The sequence below is a fragment of the Mirounga leonina genome, unplaced genomic scaffold, assembly GCF_011800145.1.
Source record: "Mirounga leonina isolate KUSES-001 unplaced genomic scaffold, KU_Mleo_1.0 Mir_168, whole genome shotgun sequence".
In the NCBI taxonomy this organism is placed as follows: Eukaryota; Metazoa; Chordata; class Mammalia; order Carnivora; family Phocidae; genus Mirounga; species Mirounga leonina.
The window spans coordinates 3185747-3212558 of record NW_023270426.1 but is presented as its reverse complement, the minus strand read 5'-3'; the positions used below and the strand labels follow the sequence as shown (position 1 = coordinate 3212558).

At 46.2% G+C, this 26812-nt stretch overlaps 1 protein-coding gene across 3 annotated transcripts in view; it reads left to right on the top strand.

Annotated features, from left to right (window-relative positions):
- The window catches only part of SEMA6A (semaphorin 6A), a 126686-nt gene extending 110893 nt beyond the window's left edge, over positions 1–15793 (top strand). For 2 of the 3 annotated variants that reach the window (XM_035013965.1, XM_035013962.1), the window contains one exon: positions 14217–15793. In XM_035013965.1, coding sequence (XP_034869856.1) covers positions 14217–15415 — 1199 coding nt within the window. In that variant the 3' untranslated portion in view covers positions 15416–15793. The remainder of the gene's footprint in view (positions 1–14216) is intronic. The other variant, XM_035013964.1, reaches the window with a different exon arrangement.
- The last annotated feature ends 11019 nt before the right edge of the window (positions 15794–26812 follow it).

Below are 26812 nucleotides of genomic sequence, written 5' to 3'. Positions count from 1 at the left end.
CTGCCAGTGGGCGGGGCAGGAGGCTGCCAGTGGGCGGGGCAGGAGGCTGCCAGTGGGCGGGGCAGGAGGCTGCCAGTGGGCGGGGCAAGAGGCTGCACCTCCCACCCCACAATCCCCCCCACCCCCCGACTGGACAGGTAGGAGTGGGCATGCGCGGAGCCCAGGAACACTAAAGAGACCGGGACTGACTGCTGTTGTTCCAACCACCCTTCCGAATTAATTCAGTTCACTTATTTCTGTTTTTTTGTTTTGTTTTGTTTTTTAAGATTTTATTTATTTATTTGACAGAGAGAGAGAACAAGTAGGCAGAGAGGCAGGCAGAGGGAGAGGGAGAAGCAGGCTCCCCGCAGAGCAGGGAGCCCGATGCGGGACTCGATCCCGCGACTCCAGGATCATGACCTGAGCCGAAAGCAGTCGCTCAACCGACTGAGCCACCCAGGCGCCCTCTTTTTTTTTTTTTTTTTTTTTAAGATTTTATTTATTTATTTGAGAGAGAGAGAGAGAATGAGAGACAGAGAGCATGAGAGGGAGGAGGGTCAGAGGGAGAAGCAGACTCCCCGCCGAGCAGGGAGCCCGATGCGGGACTCGATCCCAGGACCCCGGGATCATGACCCGAGTCGAAGACAGCGGCTTATCCAACTGAGCCACCCAGGTGCCCCTACTTATTTCTGTTTTGAGTGTTAGAGGAAAGCGATCCTTCAAAGTTCACAAACAGGGGGTATAGCTCAGTGGTAGAGCATTTGACTGCAAAGTTCACAAACAGTATCTAAAGTTGCTACTGCTGCCGCTGATGAAAATGAAGATACGATTTTTGAAATTGAGTCCACGTGTATTTCAATTTGTAAATTATGGTACCCTGGCCCCATAAAGGTTCAGAGTCAGTCTTGTTACTCTCTGTTATTTTAATCTCCAAAGTGTAGACGGGTCCAAAGAATATTTGTGGGAATCATTAGAAGCACATTATTTAGGGGTGGCAGAGTGAGGTTACTAGATTAAATACAGAATTCCTAGTTAAATTTGCCATGAATACTTCTTAGTGTAAGTATGTCCCACAGATTGCAATGAGATATACTTATACTTGAAACATTATTATTCCGCTGAAGTTGAAACTTAACTGGATGTTCTGCGTACTTGCTTCCTGGCAATCGTGCTGGAAAAGCCTGCTGGTAATTTCTTCAGTGAGTACATAAAATCTAATCTCTAGATTACTTCTACCCTTTAACTCTTAGAAAACCCTCGAATAACCCATAGAAGAGGAATTAAAGTAAAAATTTCATTCTGTAAAAAATATCAGAAAATTATCACTAGAAGTTATACATGCATTTGAAATGTTATAGAGTAATTTAAAAGATTATCACTGAATGCAGGCATTCAAATGCCACTTTTTGAGAGAGAGCTCGAGCACAGGAGTGGGAGGGGCAGAGAGAGAGGGACAAGCAGACTCCCTGCTGAGCACAGAGCCCAAGGCAGCTTGATCTCACCACCCTGTGATCAGACCTGAGCCAAAAGCAAGAGTCAGAGCTTAACCAACTGAGCCACCCAGGCGCCCCTCAAATGCCACTTTTAAGTGAGAAAGGCTAAGAAATTAAACCGTTCCTAAAACAAGGGCATGGTTAAAACTATTGGTTCTAATTTTATTTAACCTCAGGTTTTTATCAACTGTTATGTTAACCTGTTATTTTTTTTCTTCTTTAATTATATGGCCACCCTTTTTTTCCATTTCTCATTTCCATGGCTTTGAAGGAGATTAACTAGAATCCAGAAAGCACTAGAAAATATGTTTAATAATGGTGACAATAACCCCAGCTCAAAGAAAAGCAAAACAGCAACCTCACTTTCTTTCTTCATGCATTCAACAAACATTTAGCCAGAAGGTACTATCTACAAACTGAGTGTTACAGTGGATACTGATCTGAATTCCACATAAGTCTTCAAGTCAAGGAAATCAGTTTCACTGGGGCCTCCTGACTAGCCAGTGAGGCAGAGTGAAGTCTGAGTAAGAGGAGTGTAGGAAAGAGGGGCCGGTGGAGCTCTGAGACAGGAGGGAGGGAGACACAACTCAGGTCCAAGCTGGGATCTGAGGGAAAGGCCTTGCAAAGTCTTGAAGGATAAGAGGGGGGGAAAGGCCGTTGCAAGCTAAATAAGCCACATGACCAGGACAGGAGGCTAGGGGAGTACAGAGCGTAAGGCAGAGTGTGCTATGACTAAGGTGATGGAGTATTTGGAGGGCCACAACGAGACCTGAGATTGAAATGGTAGTCTGGAGCCTTCAAAGTTATGCTAAGGGCTTTGGGCTGTAGCTGTGGGCAGTGGGGGATAGGAAAGTGGATGGGTGGGAAAAAGGGATGAAAGGAGCGTGGGAGGGAGGGAAAGACGGAGATCAAGAGGATGACAGACATGTAACAAATGGATCATTCAATAATATTAGGCTATTGGTTACATATATACAGTAAGTTTGGGAAATGGAACTTTACATCTGTTTAGATCTAAAGTGTCTGCTGGCATTTCCCTGGTAGATGCTCCTTGCCAAGCTATGAGCTCTATCCTAGGTAAAGCTCCAAGCCAACCAGCTCAGCTCCAATTTTGGGCTTCTCTGTCTTTCTAGTTAAAACACTGGGATGCACAGCACAGCTTTCATCCAGATCAGACTCTGAAATCGGGGGAGCCCGAGAAAGAAACACTAATATAATCCAGGGTGCCACCATGTATTTTTACTAGATTAATATCACCCTGTCACCTACCAGAAGAATCTATTTGAATAGCCGAGAAAGCAGGCCAGGTGCCGGGCTTTCGGACGGATGATGTGAGCGTGCGCTCTGCAGGAGGAGCTCGGACTGAGCAGCCCACGTGGAAGGCTGTAATTGTTCTCTCAGCCGTGGGCCAGAGATGTAGATTTGATCTAATTAATTTTGTATCCTCCTGACAACTTGCTGAATTTATCTAAGGTCTTGATGAGATTATTGTGAAAAGGGTAGATGAAAAAAAAAAAAGTTAAATGTCAGCCATGTAGGAAGCTGCTTCATCTCCCTGCCTGCAGGCATCTACACACCAATATTTAAAGTTTCTTTTAGAGAGATACCAAATAAAACCTTTTTCTTAACCTAACATCCATTTTCTCAAAAAAAACCCCCAAAAAACAAATGAAAGGCTGAAATTATGATTATGGAGACTTGAATTTTTTCTTCTAAAATCATCAACTTAAACCTTAGGGTATTTTACAAATCAATTCACGTTCTAGACGTGCTTCTTACCTTTCATCTGTAGCCACTTTTTCAAGGCACATCACCCTTGACATGAATTCATTTTATGCCCCCCCCCCCGCCACCCTTTCCCCTCAATCTTTTTTTCCATTCTCTCCTATCTTTTGCACAAAAACACACACAGTGACGAAGTTTTCTGACAGCTTAATGGAACTTTCAAGGACTACAGGGACCAGGTTAGGCATGATCTTATTAACTGAACATCTGGAGTAGTTAAAAATTTGCTCTTTAATTGGTTCGACTTTACGGTGTTCCTCTAAAACTTGTTTTGTCCTAACAATAAAATTGCAGAGAATCGATTTGTATTTTGGATCATGCATAATAATGAAAAAATAATATTAGCGGGGCGCCTGGGTGGCTCAGTCGTTAAGCGCCTGCCTTCGGCTCAGGTCATGGTCCCAGGGTCCTGGGATCGAGCCCCGCATCGGGCTCCCTGCTCGGCGGGAAGCCTGCTTCTCCCTCTCCCACTCCCCCTGCTTGTGTTCCCTCTCTCGCTGTGTCTCTCTCTGTCAAATAAATAAAATCTTTAAAAAAAGAAAAAATAATATTAGCTTTATCTCAAAGCTTTCCTTCTGATAGCCTCACTTCCTGGAGTTTTAAAAAAAAAAGAAAAAGAAAAAAAAGCCTGTTACAAGGTTCACTTTGCAAACCGTACTGTTCATAGACAAAGGAGCCTAGTAAGGGCCAAAGAGTGGGAACTGGGATATTTCCCGAGGACGGCTTCTCTTTTCTTGACATTATACATGAGCACGGCCTCGAAAGCTCCAAGTGTTGCTCAGAATGCACAATTCATGTCCTTACCATAAAGAGGACGGAAAAGCTGTATTCACCTGCCGGTCCCAGGGAGAGACAGGCCGCGCGAGGTAATAGTTCAAGTCCCGCGAAGCGTATGGCCTGAAAAGATCCACACAGACTGCATCACCTGTAAATCTCCCAGCACCTTCGATTACAGAAAGGCCCTGAAGTAAACTAGTGAAAAGTAGATGGCTGTACTCAAATATATCAAGTGCACGGTAGACAGGATCTTAATCGGTGTCAGAAAGCTAATTACGGGCAGTGTGAAGGTTTGTCATCTTTAATTAATATTTCTTAAGCTCTCATAAGCCTACAGCCTGGGAACTATCTTCGGAAAGAGATTCATTTTTTAATGGGATAATAGGCATTTCCCACTCCAATTACTTTTAAATTTCCTAATTTTTAAAAGGATGCGTTCTTTTTAAATATGCTTCTGCAATTACATGTCTTCACTGAAGGCAGAGGCGGTCATGAACTGTACAGAAATAATGCAAGTTCACTACGGTCACTACTGACAATGCTTTATTAGGAGGGAAAAGAGTGTCAAGAAGTTTATAGGGCAGCAATCCGCATTATGCCTAACCTTTCGGACATATGAAAGCTTGTCATTTCCAGTCCTACAGCCTCTTGTTACTCATAAATAATAGATAACACTGGACACAATCATCTGACATTTGTTAAGGCAATAAATATACCCTAAGTGCTGATGGGTCTTGCACTGCATGGTTTAGAATCACACAGCAGGAATTTAATGTAACTTAAAATGTCTTATATAATTCTATGGATTTGCAGATTCAGTTCTGCTCAGCAGATCTGTAAGCACTAAGCTCTGTGCAGTACGCTGTTGGGGTCGGCATTTTTATGATCATAAAGCAGGACCTGGATTTGGGGAATGAGCTCCAGTCCTTCCTTCAATTCAGAAATATAAAAGAAAGCTTTCTGAGTTTCTTATTCTCTTGTCTGGCCAAGCAGGAGGAGGAAAGATGCCCAGACCCACTATCAAATGTCGCCTGATGGCTGTGCATTGTTTGAGTGGAGTCGATTTCGAGGTGACGTGACATAACACGCGGGCCTCTCGAGGAGGCTGCTCTAGTCACAGTGGGACTCTGCTTCTTCTGTCCCTGGGGCCCAGTGCTGCCTGGGCTGACCCAACCTAGGCCGTATGTGGGCTCTGCAGCACCAGCCACTCCCTGATGGCCCCTGTGACAGAGATGGGGAGCCTCAGATAGTCCCCTCCGTGTCTTCATGCTGGGGCAAATAAAGAAACCGCGGGCATTTTTCCAACAGCTTGCAGCGCTAGCAAATTGGGCTGATTCTGTTACAGCAGGGCCACTGTGTTTTAGGCAGTATGTCAAGCTTCTGTCAGGTACCAAGGGAAAGTGTTAGGGATTTGTTTGTCTTTCCAATAAAATCACATTAATTTTGTATTCTTTGTCAGGAAATGGTAACTCCAGTAAAGAACTGTCATACCCAAGACCCACTAAAGACTCAGACTTTGAGCCCCAAGGAAGACTGCATTTATTTATTTATACTAGAAATCATTTTGAAGGTCTGGCTATACAATGCCTCGGTGGTATCTGAGGCTGGGCTTTCAACATTCAATTTCTGGCCTATCGTTCATGTCATGTAGGGCAGGATTTCTCAAGTTTTAGTGAAAATAAGAATCACCTGGTGGGCTTGTGAAAACACAAATTTATGAACCCTAACTCCAGAGATTCTGATTCAGAAAGTCTGGGTAGGACCCAAGGATTTGTATTTCTAACAAGTTCCAGGTGATGCTGATGTTGAGCACAATGATTTTTTTTAATTTTTTAAAATTTTTAAAAGATTTTATTTATTCATTCATTCATTCATTCATTCATTTAAGAGGGAAAGAGAGAGCACAAGCAAACTCCCTGCTGAGCAGGGAGCCCAACAGGCTCAATCCCAGGACCCTGAGATCAGGGCCTGAGCCGAAGGCAGACGCTTAACTGACTGAGCCACCCAGGCGCCCCAAGCAACAATGATTCAAGACACTTTGCAAGTTGCTGTGGGCTATCTTACTTCAGGTCATTCTCTTAATATTTTGTTTTACATTTAAATCTTTACTTTTCTACTCTTGGCTGACACAGGCAAACCTTAACAAAGTATTCATTCAAAGAGTCTATCTTGGACCCTGTACAAGGCAGGTAACTTGTCAGAAATTCTAGAAATACTATTACATTATTTTTAAGATTTTATTCATTTATTCATGAGAGAGACAGAGGCAGAAGGAGAAGCAGACTCCCTGCAGATTCAGGAGCAGGGAGCCCAATGCGGGACTCGATTCCAAGACCCTGGGGTCATGACCTGAGCCAAAGGCAGAGGCTTAACCGACTGAGCCACCCAGGCGCCCCTTCTATTACATTATCAATTGGGCATTAACAAATGTCCTGCACAATGCCAAGTGCTTTACATGCATTCATTTATTTAACCTATTAAATCCTTCCAACAACACTCGTCTCCTAATCAATAGTACTGATGCTCAGAGAAACTGACTTGCCAAAGGTCACAAAGCTAGTTAGTTATAAAGCCAAAACTCAAAGCCAGGTCTTTATGACCTCCAGGTTTATGTTCTTAACCAGTTAACACCCAGCCTCATCTATAATCCAGATCCCAAGAACTATATTTCCAGCAAGTTTAAGTTGGCAGCTTTAGTATTCAAACAGACCTGCTTCCTCGTATTTATCTTTGCTTTGTAGAGAAAAAAGTCAAAGCACTGCAAACGATTCAAAGAATCACCTGAATTTCACAATATTAGTGAAATTTTAGTTGGAGATCCACTTCACCATTTTGTAGCTTTGATGCCTTGTGAGAGAGCAAAGCAAGACAATGGGACTAGGAAGTTGGAGAACAGAAATGCTTTGTCTGGTTTCAGAAATTGCTTAGATGTTGGGCTTCCAGTCTTATTAGAAAGAAAACCTCAAAAAGAAGGAAAGTAAACTACATAAATTCTGCTAAAACTTTGCCCATCTGAAATAATCATTACCTTTACAAAGAGAGTGACAGTTCTAACACATGCAGCCACAGCCCCACATTTCAGGGCATGGCTTTTAAAAATCATCTTATCATGATGCCCAGTCAAGACCTCAATCCATGCAATGGTGTAGCCCTCCACGGGCAGAGCCAAGTGGGAAACCTCAGAGATCTGAGGACTCCCCCTGGCACAAGGGGGAAATTAAGCTGTTTCTCCTCTAAAAAATGTGAAACAGAATGAATTTCATGCTCGTTCTCCCCTTTTCGGCCTGTGATGGCATCCCAACAACAAGAAAAAAAAATGCATCGATTTCAAAGGTGACAGAACTGGAAGTGGATTCATCCACAGACAACCACAGTAAGCACTATTTCAATATGTGGGCTTTAATTTAGCTTCTCAACTGAGGGAAGCTGCCTCTACCCTGGTCAGCCATTGACTTGATAAATCCTGAGGACCACAGCTCCTCCCGGCACCTAATCTTCAGCCTGCCAGGGGGGTTAAAAAAAAAAAAAAAAAAAAAAGGAAAAGGAAAGTTTGAGTTATAAACTCTGAGCCCATTTCCACGGCTGCAGGCTCATCAGTTTATTCTTAAGCCATCTGGTTCACATTATGCCCTAAGACAAGAAGAGGGCTCCTTCCTGCCGAGATAACCACAGAGTTCCCGCTGCATTTTCAGTATGGTCTCCACTGGGTGCGGTGTGGCTTTGAGGATAAACTGTCTCCAGTTAGGAGTTCTTTTCCCCCTATTTGTTTTCTTCTCTCCTTAACGGGGATTACAGCCGGCCCTCTGTGGTTAGCAGCCATGATGCCTGGCCCATGATGAGTTCATTCATTCATACTGCCTTGCGGGGCTGGGAGCCTGGCATTTTGTTGCAATAAGATTTTCAAACAAGAAAAATTGGGTTGTTAGATTCCATTCACCCAAGTTCTTATGAGGATTTCAAGGAAATTGCAGGCTTGTCTTACTATAAAGGAAAATCAAGAGTTTATTTTTAGGGGATCGTACTCCAGAGCTTTTCTTGGTGTTTTGCCATCTTTGTTAGCTCTCAGGCCCAACAAGAAACCCGCTCTGGCTCGGCCGTGAAGGAAATGTCCATCCTCCTTTTTGCCTCTGCATATTTCTCTAAAGGACACAGAGAGGCTTTGTTGTCTTTGTGGTCACCGGGTCCGCTCTACACAGATGCCTATTAATTACTTCACTATGGAGACAGACACATCCATCATATCACAGCAGCTCAGAAACAGGCAGTCCAGTGAGCAGGGGTGAGAGGGGAAAGTGCGCACTTAACCATTTCGAGGTCCTGGCCGCCAGGGGCTCCTATACTTAGCAAGGTAACGGGGTGGGCGTGGGTAGGGCGCCTCCTTGGCATGTCGTTTAACAGGTGCAGCTGATTTTGTGTGTTTGCATTTGTCTCGTTTCATGCTCTGACAGGACAGCCATCTCCCAGCTATTTCTGTAGGATTCAGGGGATAAGTATAGATGAAAAAAAAGTTTTCATTTTAAAAACAGTGAAAGTAAATTTAGGTGCACTAGCCGTGCTTCTGATGCAAAGGTACTAAGTCTCCGAAGTCAGCTGTTTTTCAATGAGGGATTCAGCATCCAGCAGAGTAAGCTGAAAGTCAGCTTTCTCAGGAAAGACGACCTGTAAAATTGCAGGTAAATTAACCAAGAACTTTACTTCCAAAATGGACATGTCTTCTAAACACCTTTTTCAGTCATTCAGGGTTTTCCACAGCCTTCTAAATGGTGTTTAGCTCTTGCTCTTATTTTCGCTCTACAAGTACTCATGCATTCATTCACTATTTATTTAGCAGATATTATTTACTAAGCACTTGCATGCCTGAGAATTTAGGGGTAAATCTCCCTCCTAAAACAATCTCAGTGAGAAAAACAAACATGAAGTAACATAAGAGTGATGACTTTAGGATAGAGAAGTGCAGATCTCCAGGTCACTCAGAGAAGAGCTAACCTGGTCGGAGTAAGTTGGCGAAGGCTTCCTCCTTTAAGCTGAGGCCTAAAGGAGAGGGTCAGAAGAATGTGGGGTGAGCAGGGATATCCCCGGTACAGGGAACAGCCTGTGGGAATGCCCAGAGCAAGGGAGAGAGAGTACAGCCAAGTGGCTGGTGCTCTAGGCATGAGACTAGATGGGAGTCAGACCATTCACCATTATGAACACAGCTTTTACTCTCCTTCCCTCCTTGCATGATTCTTCTCTCTGCTTCAGCTGACATCCACCGAGCTAGAAGCAATGCATCTCATGATGCTTCCCCACTCTGGAAGTAGTTCTTGCGTGAGCATGGGCCTTCTCCCCTAGCAGATGACAGGGTTTGTGCCTCCTTCACCTCTGTCTCTCCAGCACTTGGCACACTGCTTTGGTCTGTGCTCAGGAAATGTTTGCTGAAGGCACCCACAAAGATGGGAGCTGAAACCTTGTTATGCCATGACAATGAGAGTGAAGGCACCAGGAACAGCACAATCCAACCCTGAGTGAGGAGAAGATCTTTTCTGAGGCATGCTGTGCCATGGTGCTGGGCTTCCCATGCAGATTAGACAAGTGTAGACAATCCTAGAACAGGGCTACCAGAAACCATTCTCTGTTTTCTAAATAAAGAATAAAGAATTTGATGTTTGAAATTTCAAAATGCCTTCACATGATCATCATAGGAAAATTCACAACTGTGTTGGACTTCCTCTTACTTTACAGTTTATAACTGTTCTTATTTTAATTACATTTTGCAGGGCCTGGGGGGTAGGATTGTTCATAATCTTTTCATTGCTTCAGCCTCTAAAGAGCTTCCAATTGTCCCTCTGAGACCTCCCTCTAGCATCCCTCCAGCATCTGAAAACTCTCACCTCAGGGGGAAAAAAAAGTGAAGATTCTATTCTTTCTCAGTTCTGCCAATTTAAGGCATGATTTCAGAGAAATCTCTAAGCCATTGTGTGCCTTGCTTCCTGCAATAGGAAGGTGGAAAGAATAACCATTTAGCACCTCATGACTGGTGAGAAATAGCTGGTGGTTAATGAATCAATGCAAAGGATGTTTCAGATACTGTTTTCATTACAATGCCCCATTTTCAGCTGGTGAGAGCAGAAGGCCCAGGGGTTGGTAGAGGAAGACATTTCAGGGCCCCAGGATAGAGAAGCCAACTCTTACTGGTCTGGCGGGGGGGGGGGGGGGCGCCAGGGGGATACCTGGAGAGGGAGTATGACACCCTCCAAAAGTCCCTCCACTTCCCCAGGGTTCCATGCAACATCTGAAGCAATGACGTTCAACCAGCTCCCTTGGCAGAGTTGTATTTATTTCAAAATATTCAATTCCACGGGGCTAGCCAGTTGTTACAAATAACCTATCTACCCTCATCATCTCTTTTGGAATTATCCCAGAATGAATTTTTCATTTTTGATACAGTTTCTCTTATTATTTTAAACATATACTGAGCACCTTTATCGATTTGTCTAATGGATGTTAGTATGATTACATTCTGTTCTATGGATGGAGATATATTTTGGTTCTGTAACTTCAGAAGGTTATGGTCACTGCAAAAATGTCCCACCAAGTTTAGAGGCCCACTTAAAAGTGTCTCTGCAATGTATTGCAAAACCAGCTATCTGGTAATCATTTATTAAGTGCCCAACTAAGGAGCCCTGGTGATGATGAGGGTTATAAATGCATATAAAATAAGGTCCCCGCTCTTGAGGAGCTGAATGCAGGATTTTTACTCCACTAGGAGTCTAACTACAATCGCTGCATTTTGCTCAACATTTCCTGCTTTTGTTGTTTTACTTATTTCAAAGTGCAGGACCTATAGGCAATCCTGGGACAGAGGTACGTGTTCCCTTAGTTGCCTCAACATATCCCTTTGGCAACATTTGGACATTGCTGGGAAGAACAGGTCTGCCCCACTCCCCCGGGAGACCCAGAGCAAATGGAACCAAATGGAGAGGCTGTGACTGTTACTCTGAAGCCCTCGGTGAGCTGCGAGCCCACCACATCTCCTTGGTGGCTTCTTTTGACCTATAGACTTGTCCAGCAAACTACAGCATTTAAGTTCTTTCTTATTTGTTACTTCATTTAATTCTTGCAAGAACCCAGTAAGGCATTAAGTGTATTAACCCCACATCGCAAATGAAAATAAACTGAGGCCCAGAGATGGGCCAAAAGGTCACCCAGCAGTAAGTGGGAGCCTAAGACCCCAGGCCTCTGGAGATCTCTAGTGCTGCTTATACCAGCCCCCACAAGACCACTGTGTTCAATCCTTCACAGTGACCAATGTCACAGAGTTGATTTAATCATTTCCATAAATGCCCCTTTGCCCTTTTCATGATATAAGCAGAAAGCTTTAAGTTTGGAAGGGATTTTCCAAAAATGACTTATAACTTCTTACCTTCCTGACTTGTGCTTTCAACTTAATCTCTGATCTGTTTCTAAATGTGTACCTGGGATTTCCGAATTTGCACAAGCAGATGAGGGAAGGGCACCTGCTTGGGGAAGATATCTCAAAACTGAAGAGAGGCAGGCTTTTAAGGGCACTATTTACATAACAAAAGGAGATTGGGGGGGGCTGTTTGGGACACCATTTTTCTCAAAGGTCATACCCTATTTGATTTGTTAACAGCCAAAAACCTGAACTCAAATGTCATCCCCTAAAAAAGTTTTACCCAGTGAAAGAGCAAATGGTTTCCATGAGATTAAAATAGTCAAGGACCTTCAGACATGAAAGAATAGCTATAAGGAAAAAAGTCATGAATAAACTTGAAATTTTTGCAGTTTTCCCAATTAAACAATGAATGAAACAAATGGACTACTTTAGCTGCCTTCTTTCCCTGTTCCTCTTAAGCTGAGAGGTCAATTTCAATTATAAAATACCAAAGTCAATTATAGATAACTACCTATTATTATAAGGATGCATTTATTGGGAAGACACAGCCCCCATGAATATGATTGCCAGGAGGGGATCCATGAAATACCCACTGCCATGAAAAATCTACCTGGTATGCCCCCCCCACACACACCTCGGTGAGGTCTCCCCTGTGGTTAGATTCCACTGAGATCGCCAAGTCAGTGAGGGAAATTAAACCCTTTTTATTCACAGGTGCACATTTTTGTGCCACTGTACGTAGGTGGTTAAAAATGATCTTCAATAGAACCCCAAACACAATCAAAACTGAAAGAAAATCCGTTGCTATTTTAGCATTACAACAAGGAAATGCAAATTTAAGGAAGAACTTTTCATTTGCACAGTTCCTTGGTGACTAGGTATTAAAACCTATTTGGATCCAGCAAGACACCTCATGGTTTCGGGAGCTCCACATTATAAAAGGTGTGAGTTACAGCCGCATTTCCTGCTGTTTTTTTGCTTCTCCATTTCTATCCCTTAAAAGTTCAGGAAGATAAATCTGGAAATATTTGAGAAGTGTCACATTTGGAAATTATTCAGGGTCTTGCCATCTTAATACTCTTTCTCCCGGGGTGAAATCGCCCGCCGTGCCCTTCATTACCAAGGGCACTTTTTTAATCACAGAATCTTTGTTTCTCAAGAGATATTTGCTGCTTCTGTTTATTCCCCCTGAAGTCACAATCCTTTGTCACAGGACAATCATTTCCACAGCAACCAACTGTGATGTCACAAGTTAAGGGGAGGAGGAATGTTTAGACAGAAAAGAGAACGAGAATGTTCTCTTCCACAGGCAGAGGTTTCTGAGTTTTAAAACCATTGCTTCCCTAGTCAAAATATTTTAGCAGAAAGACCCCATGACAAAGCTGCATTTCTTCAGGGTCTCAACTGTGACATACGAAGCATTTCAGCAGAAGGTGAAGGGCTGCATGTTGTGGGCTTAGGAAGGGGTACAAGTTTTTATTTCATTTCATTCTAATTCTGTGCCAGTGAAATCTGCCAGTAAAATACATTAAGCATATTCCAGAAAGAGTTGATTTACCAAATGAAAAATGTGTCTCCTGAGACCAGAGAAGGTACATTTTCTGTCTTACTATCATTTCCATAATAGGAACAATGTTTACATTTCCTCAGCCCATGCAGTGCCTCTAATGTATTCATGTTCTTTCACCCTCCAGAGGCAGGAATTGAGGTATTTGAGATTTTATTTTTTAGCTACCGCATCAAGCACTTAAGATCTGACAATTGTGATGTGTATTCTCACTTGGTATTAAAAAATAAAAGCCTCAGTGTTTGCATTTGATTAGAGTCTCTCAGCTTGGTGGCTGATGAGGCAGGAACAGGGAAGGCAACTTTCTTCAGAAACAGCATCTCGGTTAATGTAGTGTAAGATTATTGACGGGTGTAGTCACATAATTTTTATTAAATTGAAGAGATTAGCTCTGCTGAAGAATCTCACCGTGACAGCAAACTCTAGCCCTAATAATGAGACCCGACACTCTTCAAACCCACTCCAGGGCCCCAGATGGTCTTTTTTTCTAAATACTCATTCAGTTCAAGTAAGGGAAGAGCTTCGTTCAAATATTCAGCATATTTACCTGAAATTGAGTGCGCATTGCTTTTTTTTTTTTTTTTTTTGGAAGGATGATACAAAATCAGCATAAACATTTGTAATGCGAGCTTTAGCTATTTTCTTTCACCGCAAATGACACACGAGGTCTTCCTCCAGTTGCCTGAAATGCACACATAGCTTTTTCTCCAGATAGAGGCCATGGTGCCCACAAAGAAGTCATCAGAGAAGACCCTGGAACCGTGGAGCGTTGTGCCATTCGTTCGTTTAACGGGCATAAAATTGTTGCCTCTTCCCCTCCGGACTCAAAGTACCTCTGTTATCCCAATTTTCTGAGGGGAAGCCTGAGAAAAGATGAAGGAGGGGGGCGGGGAGGGATAAATTTTGGAAATGAAGAAGTGTCCTACTCCACAGACTGAAGCAAGCAGAAAGAGCATATACTTGAGAGAGGGGGGAAAAGCACTTTTCCAGAACACAAAGAAGGCAGCAAATGAAGTCTATTTACATATTTCACGGGGGGTGGGGGCGGCTTGGAGAGGATTAATTAGTTCATGTTTGGCAAGCTGCCGCCCCGAGACAAGTTATGCAGAGGTGCTATCGTCACTTATTACTGTTATTAATTAACGGGGCGAACGCCAAACAAAAATAAGCCCCGCGGCGCGCTCTCATTTCTTAACACCGTGTGCGATGTCTATTGCAGGAGTGATTCGGGAAAGTTACCTCAAAGGCCATGACCAGCTCGTCCCTGTCACCCTCCTGGCCATTGCGGTCATTCTGGCTTTCGTCATGGGGGCCGTGTTCTCTGGCATCATCGTCTATTGCGTCTGCGACCACAGGCGCAAAGACGTGTCCGCCGCGCACCGCAAAGAGAAGGAGCTCCCCCACTCGCGCCGGGGCTCCATGAGCAGCGTCACCAAGCTCAGCGGTCTCTTTGGGGACACCCAGTCCAAAGACCCGAAGCCGGAGGCCATCCTCACACCACTCATGCACAACGGCAAGCTCCCCACGCCCGGCAACACGGCCAAGATGCTCATCAAGGCCGATCAGCACCACTTAGACCTGGCGGCCCTGCCCACCCCGGAGTCCACCCCGACGCTGCAGCAGAAGCGGAAGCCCAGCCGCGGCAGCCGCGAGTGGGAGAGGAACCAGAACCTCATCAACGCCTGCACCAAGGACATGCCCCCCATGGGCTCCCCTGTGATCCCCACGGACCTGCCCCTGCGGGCCTCCCCCAGCCACATCCCCAGCGTGGTGGTCCTGCCCATCACGCAGCAAGGCTACCAGCACGAGTACGTGGACCAGCCCAAAATGAGCGAGGTGGCCCAGATGGCGCTGGAGGACCAGGCGGCCACCCTGGAGTATAAGACCATCAAGGAGCATCTCAGCAGCAAGAGTCCCAACCACGGGGTGAACCTGGGGGAGAACCTGGACAGCCTGCCCCCCAAAGTCCCCCAGCGGGAGGCCTCCCTGGGCCCTCCGGGAGCCTCCCTGTCTCAGAACGGCCTGAGCAAGCGGCTGGAAATGCACCACTCCTCCTCCTACGGCCTCGACTATAAGAGGAGCTACCCCACGAACTCGCTCACGAGGAGCCACCAGGCCACCACTCTCAGAAGAAACAATACTAACTGCTCCAATTCCTCCCACCTGTCCAGAAACCAGAGCTTTGGCCGGGGAGACAACCCGCCCCCCGCCCCGCAGAGGGTGGACTCGATCCAGGTGCACGGCGCGCAGCCCTCGGGCCAGGCCGTGACTGTTTCGCGGCAGCCCAGCCTCAGCGCCTACAACTCGCTGACGAGGTCGGGGCTGAAGCGCACACCCTCGCTAAAGCCGGACGTACCCCCCAAACCCTCCTTTGCCCCGCTTTCCACATCCATGAAGCCCAGTGACGCGTGTACATAATCCCAGGGGGAGGGGGCAGGTGTCGAACCAGCAGGAGAGGCCGGGCGCGCGCCCAGCTCGGCGAGGCCCTCCGCTGCCTGCGTACCCACCAGACCAAGACGGCCGCGGCGGAGCGGAGGACGCTGGGTGCGCCCCTCGGGGGCGCAGGGGACTCTGGAAGCCTGGGCCACGTGGTTGGGTGAAGGTTTGCGACGCGGGACTCACCTCCATTCTCTGACTGCACTCCCCCCTCACAGCGCGCAGCAGGCCGGACTCACGGGACTTAAATTACCATCGCAAACCTGAGCCAAAAGCACACACCCGCCCACCTTCCCACGCATGCGCGCGCGCCCCCGCACGCGCGCGCGCTCGCCTCCCCCACCCGCGCCCGCGCCCGCCCCCGCGCCCGCGCCCGCACCCGCAGGTGAGCGATGACTGCAACGTGTTGTCCGTGACTGCACCGCGCGCCTGCTAACAGGGCTGGCGTTCCACCTGCAAAACACAGATGCATTTTTAAAAATCATGAAAATTAAAAAGACAAAAAAATAAAGAATTCATTGATAATTCTAACTCAGAACTTTAACAATGGCAGAAGTTTACTATGCGCAGATACTGTGAAATGCCCACCAGTGTTACCGCTTTCTGTTATTAGCAGATGAATGCCATGTTGGGCAACTACGTCATAGATTTCTGCTCCTCTCTTTTAATGAAATAACGTGACCGTTAACGCAAGTAACGCTTTATTTATTGTTCACCCTTTTTTTCCTTAAGGAAAGGACTCTTCCACATACCAACCTATGAACAGCTCTTCAGAAAGCCCCTGGAAAGTTAAACTATTTAACGTGAAATCCATTAACTGGAATAATTGAGTTTATTTTTACAATAAATTCACTGAGTAAATAAGTTGGAGCTGCAATTCTGAGCTTTGTGTTTGGACTGTCTGATCTCTAGCTAAAAGAAAACGTGCAGAGAGAAATATTTATTTAAATCAACCAGTTAATTTGCTGGTCAGGTCTCTGGCCCTATAACATGCAAAAAAATTAATTAGTTTAAAAGTCCTTCCAGATCCTAATTTCTAAAGCAACCGGGAGAGGAACTTTTAGAATGACACATCCTGCGTCCCATTTGCTGCCAACAATGTGGTTGTCAGTGGTTCCTACTTTCTGTGAAGGCACCAGCTTGTGATACCCATCTCATTTCACCTTGCATGTGAGACAGCAAACAAAATCCACTAAAGGCGTGAACTAATTAATATGCTGGCTGCTACCTTGCATAAATTAATGGTTTGCTCACACGGGTTTTTCGTGGGGTTACATCTGTGAATAGCCTCTTTTCCACATGTAAATTTGTGCCTTACACCCTGAGTTGTGTACACTTGTAAACTGTCGTTATGATAAACTTCCCCCCCCCCCCCCCGGCCTTTTGAAATAAATGCAGCTATTTATTTGACCCTCCCTCCCCCCACCCCCACTCCAGCCCTCTGGAAGATTAGCATCTAGCAGATGGAAGAAGAATGCAGTGGTGGTGGTTATAAGCCTGCCCCCCCAGGAGAGCTAGGCAGCCAGCACGCCCTCCGATTCACTTCCTTCTAGTCGTGCCAACTCCGACCGCCCTTTGGCCATGCTACCAAGCATGGACACCGGTGTTGAGGATGGCAATACCCATTCTCCCTCCAGAGCTGCCTGCTTCCCTGGTATTCTCAGATCATTTCAACATGGTGATATCCTCATTGGCCAGCAGAGAAGGGACTAACGTCCCAGCCCTCTTTTCCGCTGGATCCACCGGCTGGAGAACACGCTGTGTGAGGTTGCCAGGCACCTGGGAGGTGTCTCCAAGCCATGGGCTCAGCATGCACGTGCCCTGCACACAAAGAAATGACGTGGAAGTAGATGCAGGCAGGCTGGTCCCTGCTGTGATGGATGAGTAACTCCAAGTACAAAGCCAACCACAATGGATGCTGCAAAAACATTGACTGGGGCAGAAGATTTTTTAATTTTTTAACAAATTTCTTCAACCATTTGTTGTTCTTGTTTGTACGGGGCGGGGTGGGGGTGTGTTTTCCCCCCTTGGTTCTCATTAGCTCAAGCACATAGAGGGGACTATTGTTTACTCTATCATGAACAAAAGAACTGTCAACGTAATATAAACAGTGAGCATTGTTTGGGGTTGTTGTGTTTTCAAACAGTATATTTGGTGGCCTCTGTCTCTTTTTATTTCCAGTTTGATCTTCTGGGTTTGGTCTTGTCTTAAAAAAAAAAAAAAAAACTTTCAAAGAAAGACTACTGGGGACAATTTTGAGTTGGCTGATGAAAAAGTGGTACCTGCGTAATCAGAGTGAGACCTAGGTGTGTCTCGAGGACTCATGCATTAGCTTTGTGTTCCTGCAAACATCCCTCGCAGGTTTGCTGTCTTTCGGGGTGGGCTTCTGTTGTTTTGTGTTATGTTTTTATTCTGTTTTGTTAGCAGAATCAACGTTCACACCCCATGAACTCTATACCCTGAAACCGCAAAGTCTTTTCTAGAAACGGAGATCATTGTTTTTTCCCTCGTCCCCGAAGCTTGACCCCTAAGAGTATTGACAAGGGAGCCCCCGCTCTCGTGTCCCCATGGGTACCTCAGCTGTGTTACAGAGACCTCTGTCAAAACTTCCGTCCCACATCCCCACCTCCCAACAACTCATCACTTGTGGTGTTCTCCCTAAAATGCCCATATGTATTGAGCTGGTTGTTTGCATTTAAGTATTTTTTTCCCTTTTCTTTTTTTTTTTTCCCCACTGTGTGTGGGGGGAGGGTCCATAAACCTGAGTGTGCCTTTGCTTTCCACCCTTACTAGACACTGGTAGATGCAACAAACTCAGATTTATATTTGTTGTAAAGTTGTAAAAATATTGTGATGTCACCAACTTTCCTTCCATCTCCACATCCCCTAACATCTGATTCATGACTTAATGTATGTTGTAAAACAGAAAAAAGAAAAGAAAAAAAGGGGGGGGGGAAGACAAAAAAAAAAGCAAGGAAAAGGCTCTTTATTACTTAAAAGTAATAAAACAAGACTGTTCTACATTATCGTTTGTGTCCTGAATGCTTTTATTTATCTCTTACTTTTTTCCCTTTTGAACCCCACCCTTTTGGGGGTTGGATTCTACTCTTTCCCCATCTCTGTCTGGTTTCCAGAGCATAAATAACAATGTGGTTAGACCCCGTTTGTTTGCAGTACTCACACCCTGCCCACCTACCCCCCAAATTATTGATGTGTTTTCTCTGCCCGCACCCAGCCTGGGGTGGGGTTATAGCAGAAGTCACCAGTAATTAAAAGGCAGGGCACGCACTGACTCCCTCTATTCATTTTATGCATTTTCTTTTTATGGGCTTGTTCATCATCAAACATTTATGGTAGGCTTGATAGTTTAAGAGATCAAGGCTAGGATTTTAGTATGTAGGGTCCACTAAAAATAGATCCTTGCACAGATGTGACTTCAGCCTTTTTACATATTAATAAGATGGAGGGTGCTGATTTTACTCCTTGTTAGCATTTCTCTCTTGTAACCCCGAAGAACACACGGTTGGAGGTATATTGGGATGCAGCCCTGTTATTTTGCAGACTAGCTTTGCGAAATGCCTAGATAAGGTTTTCCCCTCTGGAGTATTTTTAAAACAGTTATTTAAATAAGCCCTCAGCTACAGTATTTTACTTTTGACCTCCTCAAGTCATTTTTTTTTTTTTTTTGAAGTGTTTCAGGTCAGTTTGCATGTGGGAAGCTACGGGTTGGGCCCCAGGTCACACCTATAGTGATCCAGTTACCTTTGGGTATTTCCAGTTACATGTGAATCCCACCCCGAGGGCCAGGCGTGTCAGGCACAAAGTTGACTGGAATATGGTTCTTGGCTCCTCACTTTTAAGGAGAGATGGGCAGGTTCTCTGTAATGGCCACCAGGAGGTAGGAAAAAGTGCTGAGGGAGTGGCCCAGAGGTTGGGGGCACAAGACTACATTTGAGCTGGTTCTGTTGTTTTGGGTTTTGTTTTGTTTTTTTTAAGATTTATTTATTTATTTATGAGAGAGAGCGCATGAGCCTAGGGAGGGGGGCGGAGGGAAAGAGAATCCTGAAGCAGACTCCACGCTGAGTGCAGAGCCCCACATGGGGCTCGATCCCAGGACCCTGAGACCATGACCTGAACCCAAATCAAGAGTCAGACCCTCAACCGACTGAGGCACCCAGGCGCCCCTGAGCTGGTTCTTTAGGGAATGAGCTCTCTGGGCAGCTAGACCAGGCACAAGGGATGACGTGTACGAAGTCACCAGGTGCGCTGTGATTGGGAGACAAAAGGTTTATCGGGCCTTGAGCAGGGGCTGTGAGAGAACCTGCTGGAAGCAAGGCTGGGAAAGGGGAGACCAAGAGGGACCTGGTTACCGTGTGCTAGGATTTTAGCCGATGGGCAGTGGAGAGCCTTTGGAGTAGATGAAGAAGCAGACACATGTGTTTGTGCTTTAGAAAGCTACCTGGCAGCAACGTGGAAAATGGATTGGTCCCGAGAAAGGCCGTGGGCCACGGGGCAATGTGCCAAACGGCATGCCAAGTAGGTAGAAACACCGCAAGCAAAAACTCCTTGTCTGACTTCGGATTCTTTAGGAAACAGAACCGAATCAGCTCTGTGACCATCCCCCCTTTGCCAGACCGAAGATCTTCCTTCTCCTTGTGTGACCCACAGGCGTGCCCTGCCCGGCTCTAGCCAAATATAAAACTGAAAGAATGGGCAACAGCTCGTCTGAATTTATTTCTTAAAAAAATGGGGAAGCTGAGATCCGTTGAATGAAGGGATTTGCCCATGATCGCAGAGCTGGTGGTGGAGCAGCTCTTCCAAGAACAAATTCATTGCCTCTTACCCCCATTCATTTATAACATTAGAGCAGGACTAGCCAGGAAGACCTCACCACACCCACACCCACCCTCCCAACACCCCCCACACGCCTGCAGCCCTTAGTGCATGCGTCCCCCTTACCCAGTGGGGCATCCCAAATGCCTTCGTCTGGGCTAAGTCGAGGGGGGTGGGGGCTGGAGCAAGAATCAGACCGGTGGGAAGCCCGACAATCCCTGCCTCGCAACCTGATCCCCGATTTGGCGGATCTTGCAGCAGTCAGCTTTGTTCCAGTCTGGTGAAGGGGTGACGAGAACTGAACAGGTGCGCCCGGCATTTTTGCTGGGGCCCCCGGGATGTCCTCGCTGAGACTCAAAAAGTGCCTCAGATAACGCAGCTTTTTCATTGTTGTGTTTGCTTGCTGGCTGCGGGCTGAGCAGTTTCTGCAGGGGGGTTTCAGACTGTCGGCCCTAAGGAGGGGCTGTCCCAATACAGCCAACGGGCTAGGCGTTCTAGGGGGCCGCAGCCTGCGTCTGAGACCTGCCAGGTTCCTTAAGTGCCGCGTCAAGTGAACCCAAACAGGTCTCGTTGTTCAGCCTTATAATTCAGCCACAAAGTGTGGCCCCAGAACCGCACTGCCCAGAACAAAGGCTCCTTCGAAAAAAAGTCATTCGGCAAGTTAGCATAGAGGTATCTTAAAGGGCACCTAACCATGTCCGGCCCTGGCATGTTTTTGCTTGAGGGAAAGGGGCGAGGGGACCGTAACAGAATAACATGATTAAGAGCATAATCCTCGTCCTGGCTGAGCACTGTGACAGCCTGCGCTCAGTAACCCTTAGAAACCCCCATCTCACGCCGGTCTTAAACCCAGGTGGTGACGTGTCTCTTGCACAGAATTGGGAAAGAAGGGCTCACATTTATTGATCGGGACTGCCAGACAGATGGGGATCTTCAATATTCCATTTAGAGTATTGTGTATCCTTAGCTCTAACCGCCCCCCCCCACCCCGGGGATGCCTGGAGGTGGGGGGCGGTTGACCTCCACAGAGGGTTGGGCTGCACTATGTGCATTAAATGTGGCTGGGCAGAAAAATGTGCAGATGTCCCTCTAGCAAATGGAAATGAAATTTGAGCAAATCAAGAGAGGCAGCTGAGTCGTGGGGAGCTCCCCCCATTCCCCTCTGCAAACACGTCTGCACACACATGTGCACACAAATGCCTATCACAAGGCTTTTTCCTCTTGGGTCTAATACCCAAAACGTCACAGAGGTCAGAACCCATGTTCGCGGAAGGTGGACCTTTGGAAGGTCTTTTGCCCCTTTTCCTGGTAAACCATGGGTTCCACCTGAGCATGTTCTGGTCAAAAATAAACTGTCATAAACGACAGCCTCAAGAACGGAAGCCAAGACTTCGCAGAGGTTCCTTTTGGCTCCGTCAACAATAAACTCAGGTGGCCGGCAACTTTCTTATTCTCCTAATCACTTTCACATAGGAGACCCTCTTGAGAATCATTAACATCATCCCCAGAGCAAGTCATTGGTCCTGCTAATGGGCTGCAATAATGGTCCAAATAAGGGGACGCTAATGAAGGGGAAAAATAGGTAACCATGAAATCAGAAGCATTTCTCATTGATGATTTTCGGCCAAAAAAAGAGAGGAAGGTGACATTGGACACAATACCAAACGCCAGGAAACCAACATGAAAGAAATTCAGGCGGGATTCCCGGGGGGGGGTGTCCTAGGATGAGCCAGATGATGGAAAATCTGTGTGAGAGCCCAATGCTCTCTTTTCTCCTGCTCATCATGACAACTGCCCTCACCGTGTTATGGGGTTGGTAAGGACATGGGCTGACCTTGGCAAACTTAGTATCTGTTCTCTGGTGTGGATACTGAACATTTTGCACACATAGTGTGAAAGCATGAATTTCCACAGTAGGCTAAGGTTTATTTCAAAGACTTAATCTTGTCCCTGACATGGCTTGATCCTCATCACAGCTTCGTGGGGTGAGTCAGCCCACATACGATCAGTACAGAGACTGGGATTTGGAGAGAAGGAATCCATTGGATCACGGATCACCATGAAAATGTAGTAATGTTTCAAAAACCTGTGAGCTGACGTCACCCCCTCAGCCCTCTTGGGAACACCTCAGGTTACACCAGCACTCTGCTTCACCAAAGGGGAAAAGCCTTCTACAGCATTTCCCAGGAGAAGTGATTACAACAATATAAAGGCTAGGCACACACGTTCTATTTTAAGGGCATTGTGCTCTAAGATTTTTCCATCACTGAAGAATACATCTCTTCCTTCCTGCGTCTGCAAAGTCCTGATGCCAGCAGTGTTATTAGGAACTGTCAACAAAGCAGGAAAAGGGAGAGACAAAGCCAAATTCAGTGACCTCCCTTCTTGAGACACAGCCTACCACTTCTGGGGCAGCGAGCCTCAGTGGAAAAAAAAAAAAGAAAGAGATGAAAGGCCAGCTTTTATAGCTTCTTCATCCTACTCAAGCCTCATGCATCACAAGAGAAGTTTAAGAAACTTCTAAGAGAACACAGGGTTGACCGGGAACAGAGAAGAAGTGCCCTATACCTGCAAGGGTAAAGAATTTGCTCACCCTTCCCTTCCTAGAAGACAGAGGTAAAGGAAGTGTGAAAGGAAGAGGTAAGTAAGAAATACCACTGTTGTCTTTTTATGTTGACACCATTGGCCCCTTAGGGCACCAACTCAACACCGGGACTTCCTCTCTGGTGTCAATGGTGGGATAATTTGGTGGAGAGCTAACAAAATCACCCAGAAGGAGACAGAAGGTAGAGATTGCCTCTACCTAAGTACCTATCCTCCTCCTCCATAGCACTGTCCATATTCCATGTTGCTATGGCCGCAGACTGGCCGTCCTGGAATTAATAAGCTACTTGGTGTGAATGCACCTGGTGCAGAAGAGGCAGGACCATCTTCTCTACGATGGGGCACCTGGCCTCCCTCCTGCCCTGGGGACAGAATGGCCCAGCCAATCACCACGCAGAACTATTCTACAGCTCTGCTAAGAAGGCAGCATCTTCCACCGGCCGCCATGACAGATAACCTCACACAGATGCCACTCAGCGGCAGAGGAAAATGGCTGTTCTTCTTAGAACTCCACTGGTCTCTTTCTGCGTGGTTGGTTGGTTGTCGCTGGGTTCGTTTGCTTTGTTTGCCAGTTGAAGCCCTGTTCCCACAAAGCCTTTTCCCAGTACACAAAAATGCTTTTTAGTAAAGACAAAGGCTGGGTTGCCACCAACTTTGATAGCTCTGGTATAAAAAAATATGTAAATCCAACTGCTACACAGGGCTACCTATTTAATTATGTACAGTAAAGGTAGAAACCTTCTGAAATATCCAATTTCCCCTGATCTGAAGGGTGCCAGTCAATAACCGATTGACTCTGAAAAGGAAGTTTTTCTATGCCAAAGCATTCGTTCCAGGACAACACCAAATGCTAAAGTCGTGCTGAAGACCTACCTGCCTTCTAGAACATTCCTGGGGAGAGGATACATTTTTTGCATGTGGGAAACAGAACTGTCTATTGAAGTTTGACATAGGTATTGACTGATTAAAGTTCTTATTGGTGTTTGATTTTTATTTAAGCACCAAGATTCATCCCCCTCTGTTTCCAGGGTGAAGAAAAGACCTGTGATCACATTTCCTGCTTGGAGAGAAAAGATAACATGTTAGACTTATATGTATGAACAGAAATAGGTAAATAGTCATATTTCCTCCTGACTTTGTAATTTAAACAGTGTAAGTCAGTAGGGAAGGGCTGTAATTGGATCCAAAGTAAGTGAGGTGAAAATTACTAGGTGTTGGAGCATCTGCATCTCGTTTTAATTAGGTGACTATAATAGCGAGATCAAAAACTTTTCCTTGTCACTCAATCTGTTGAGCTTTCTAATCGAGAAACCAAAGGGCTTGTTTTGTCCTCAGGAAAGAGTGACCCAGAAAGATCCTCTCTAATTACTTGGCCAGACCTGGGCCCAGGGAAGAACAGGGCTTGGGAGGGGGGACCATAAGGGTGACAGAGCCCAAGACCAGCCCCCCCAACACACAAAGGCCAACCCCCAGAGGCTCCTAGGAACAGCCGTCCCTAATCTGGCAACTTAGAGTTTTTGCTTCTCGCAAGACAAAGGAGCTTAGAAAGAAGCACACACATTGTGAGTCCGTGGGCCTGGCTTCCAGTCTGGGCTGGCCTCTGAGTTTCTGGGGGCAGTCTTTCAAACTCTCTCTGTTTCATTTTCTCCATCTGCAAAGTCAATTTAAATCCTGGCTGCCCTGCCTACCTCACAGGAGTGTGGAAAAGTCATACGAGGTGAATGTTTACCGGCACTTGCAAAACTCAAAAATCCCACTGTGTCCTTCTTCTCCAACTTGGCCTTCCAAGTTGGAGGACCAAGATCCCGGGCCTCAGAATCTTCAAATTAACTAAATGATTTTGAGTCCCCATCCTGCTGATCTTTATTTTTTCCTGTCCCCTAAATATTCCTTATCTGCCAACAGAAGAAGCCAGCCGGTTAAATAAAAGTCCTGCTTGGCCCGATAGAGTCTGGCTCTTTGTCACGTGTGTAGCCCTCTCAGCCACACGATGCTTGTATGGAGGCTGGGGACCTCTGCACACCTGAGTGTCGCTTTCCTGCTCCCTTCCCCGATGCCAGGGCTGGGGAGAACGGGGGGCGCCCTCACTGAATTGGGCCTCCCCCGGCTACCTAGGACTCTTCTTATCTGCTCAGCCAGAACCTGAAAAGTCACTCACCCTCCTCATCCATGAGGCGTATGCTCATGGCCACCAATACCTGATGCCCACTGCCCTTGGATCGCCTACCTGCTGGGTGACTTGCTCCTTGAGCTGATACACTCACAGCCCTTCTCCCTGCACACATCTCCGTCGTTGCCCTGTTTGGGCCCAAAGCGACTTCAATCTCAGCTGCAGCTGGCTTGCCTGGATGGCTTAGTCCCAAGCCTATCCCTGTCTCCCATCCCTGGAGCTCGAGACATTTCTTTCTTTCTTTTTTTTTTTTAAGATGTTATTTTGTGCTCAGAGGAAGAAAGCACAAGCAGGGGGAAGGGCAGGCCGAGGGAGAGCGAGAAGCAGGCTGCCTGCTGAGCAGGGAGCCCAACGCAGGGCTCCATCCCAGGACCCTGGGATCACGACTCGAGCTAAAGGCAGATGCTTAACCAACTGAGCCATGCAGGTGCCCCATGAGACATTTCTTTTAAGAGAAAAACTACTTTGTGATAAGAGTAAAGCCTTATACCAAACATGTAAGTGATAGTCATTACCTCATGGTGCTGAAAGACCCTCTTTTTGGAGATGAGTAAATCAAGGCACGAGACCTTGCTCAGTGACACACTGCTTGTGTGGCCGCCCAGCTGGTGGCAAGAAGCTGGTATCCCAATTCCTAATTCACTGCCGGATCCTATACTCCAGCATGTACAGACCTAACTTCTGAAACAAAGTAACACCAGAACAGAAGCTAGAAATGCATTTCACTCTTTTTTTTAAAAAAGATTTTATTTATTTATTTGACAGAGAGAGACACAGCGAGAGAGGGAACACAAGCAGGGGGAGTGGGAGAAGGAGAAGCAGGCTTCCCGCTGAGCAGGGAGCCTGATGCGGGGCTCTATCCCAGGACCCTGGGATCATGACCTGAGCCGAAGGCAGATACATAACGACTGAGCCACCCGGGCGCCCCTGTGTAGTACTTTAAAAACAGGAGGGGGAATGGATCCTGTAGGAAATCGGCAGCCTGCCCCATTCTGCACCCAGAAGAACACATAAATCTGCCGGCACGGTGGGTGCATGTTGTAGATGTGCATGTGTGTGCATATATGTCTATACACGCTTTACAAAAACAAAATTCAATCAGCCAATGCATGTGTTATATCAACACCTGGTTTAGGGGTCCTGCCTCCAGCAAGCCTTCCCTCAGCTCCCAGGCAGTCCCCGGCTCTCCTTCCCTCCTCCCCTAAAGCACCTCATGCATAAAGGTCTCTAATATGTACCACCATGCATTGGAAAGATTTGCTTCTCCACTTGACTGTTAGCATATCAAGGGCAGGAACCATATATATATATATATATATTTTTTTTTTTTAACCTTTCTAAGTCCACAGTCTACACTGAGCCAGATAAATTGCAGGTGCACAACGAATCATTTGCTAAACGAAGTTCACCATCAGACATAACAAACTATGTTACTACATAACATAGGTAATGAGGGTGCAATCTCCACTACACACCCACATGGAAACAAAATTACTGCCCCGCTTGTATTAAGAGCCACAGCATGGACCCCACGCTCACCACCAGACGCCCAGCACCGGGTTATGTGTTTCTCCAGCATTAGCTCCTTTAATTTTATGAGAATCCTACCCTTTGTTATGTGCATTTGAAAGATAAGGCATCTGAAGCACAGAGAAATTACTTTCCCACATTCCTGGAGCTAGTAACTGGCGGACCCAGGGTGAACATTTGGGTTAACCCATAGCCAGTGCTTTTAATCCTCTTGGGTCTTATTAGGCGAGGTGGGCTAGGGG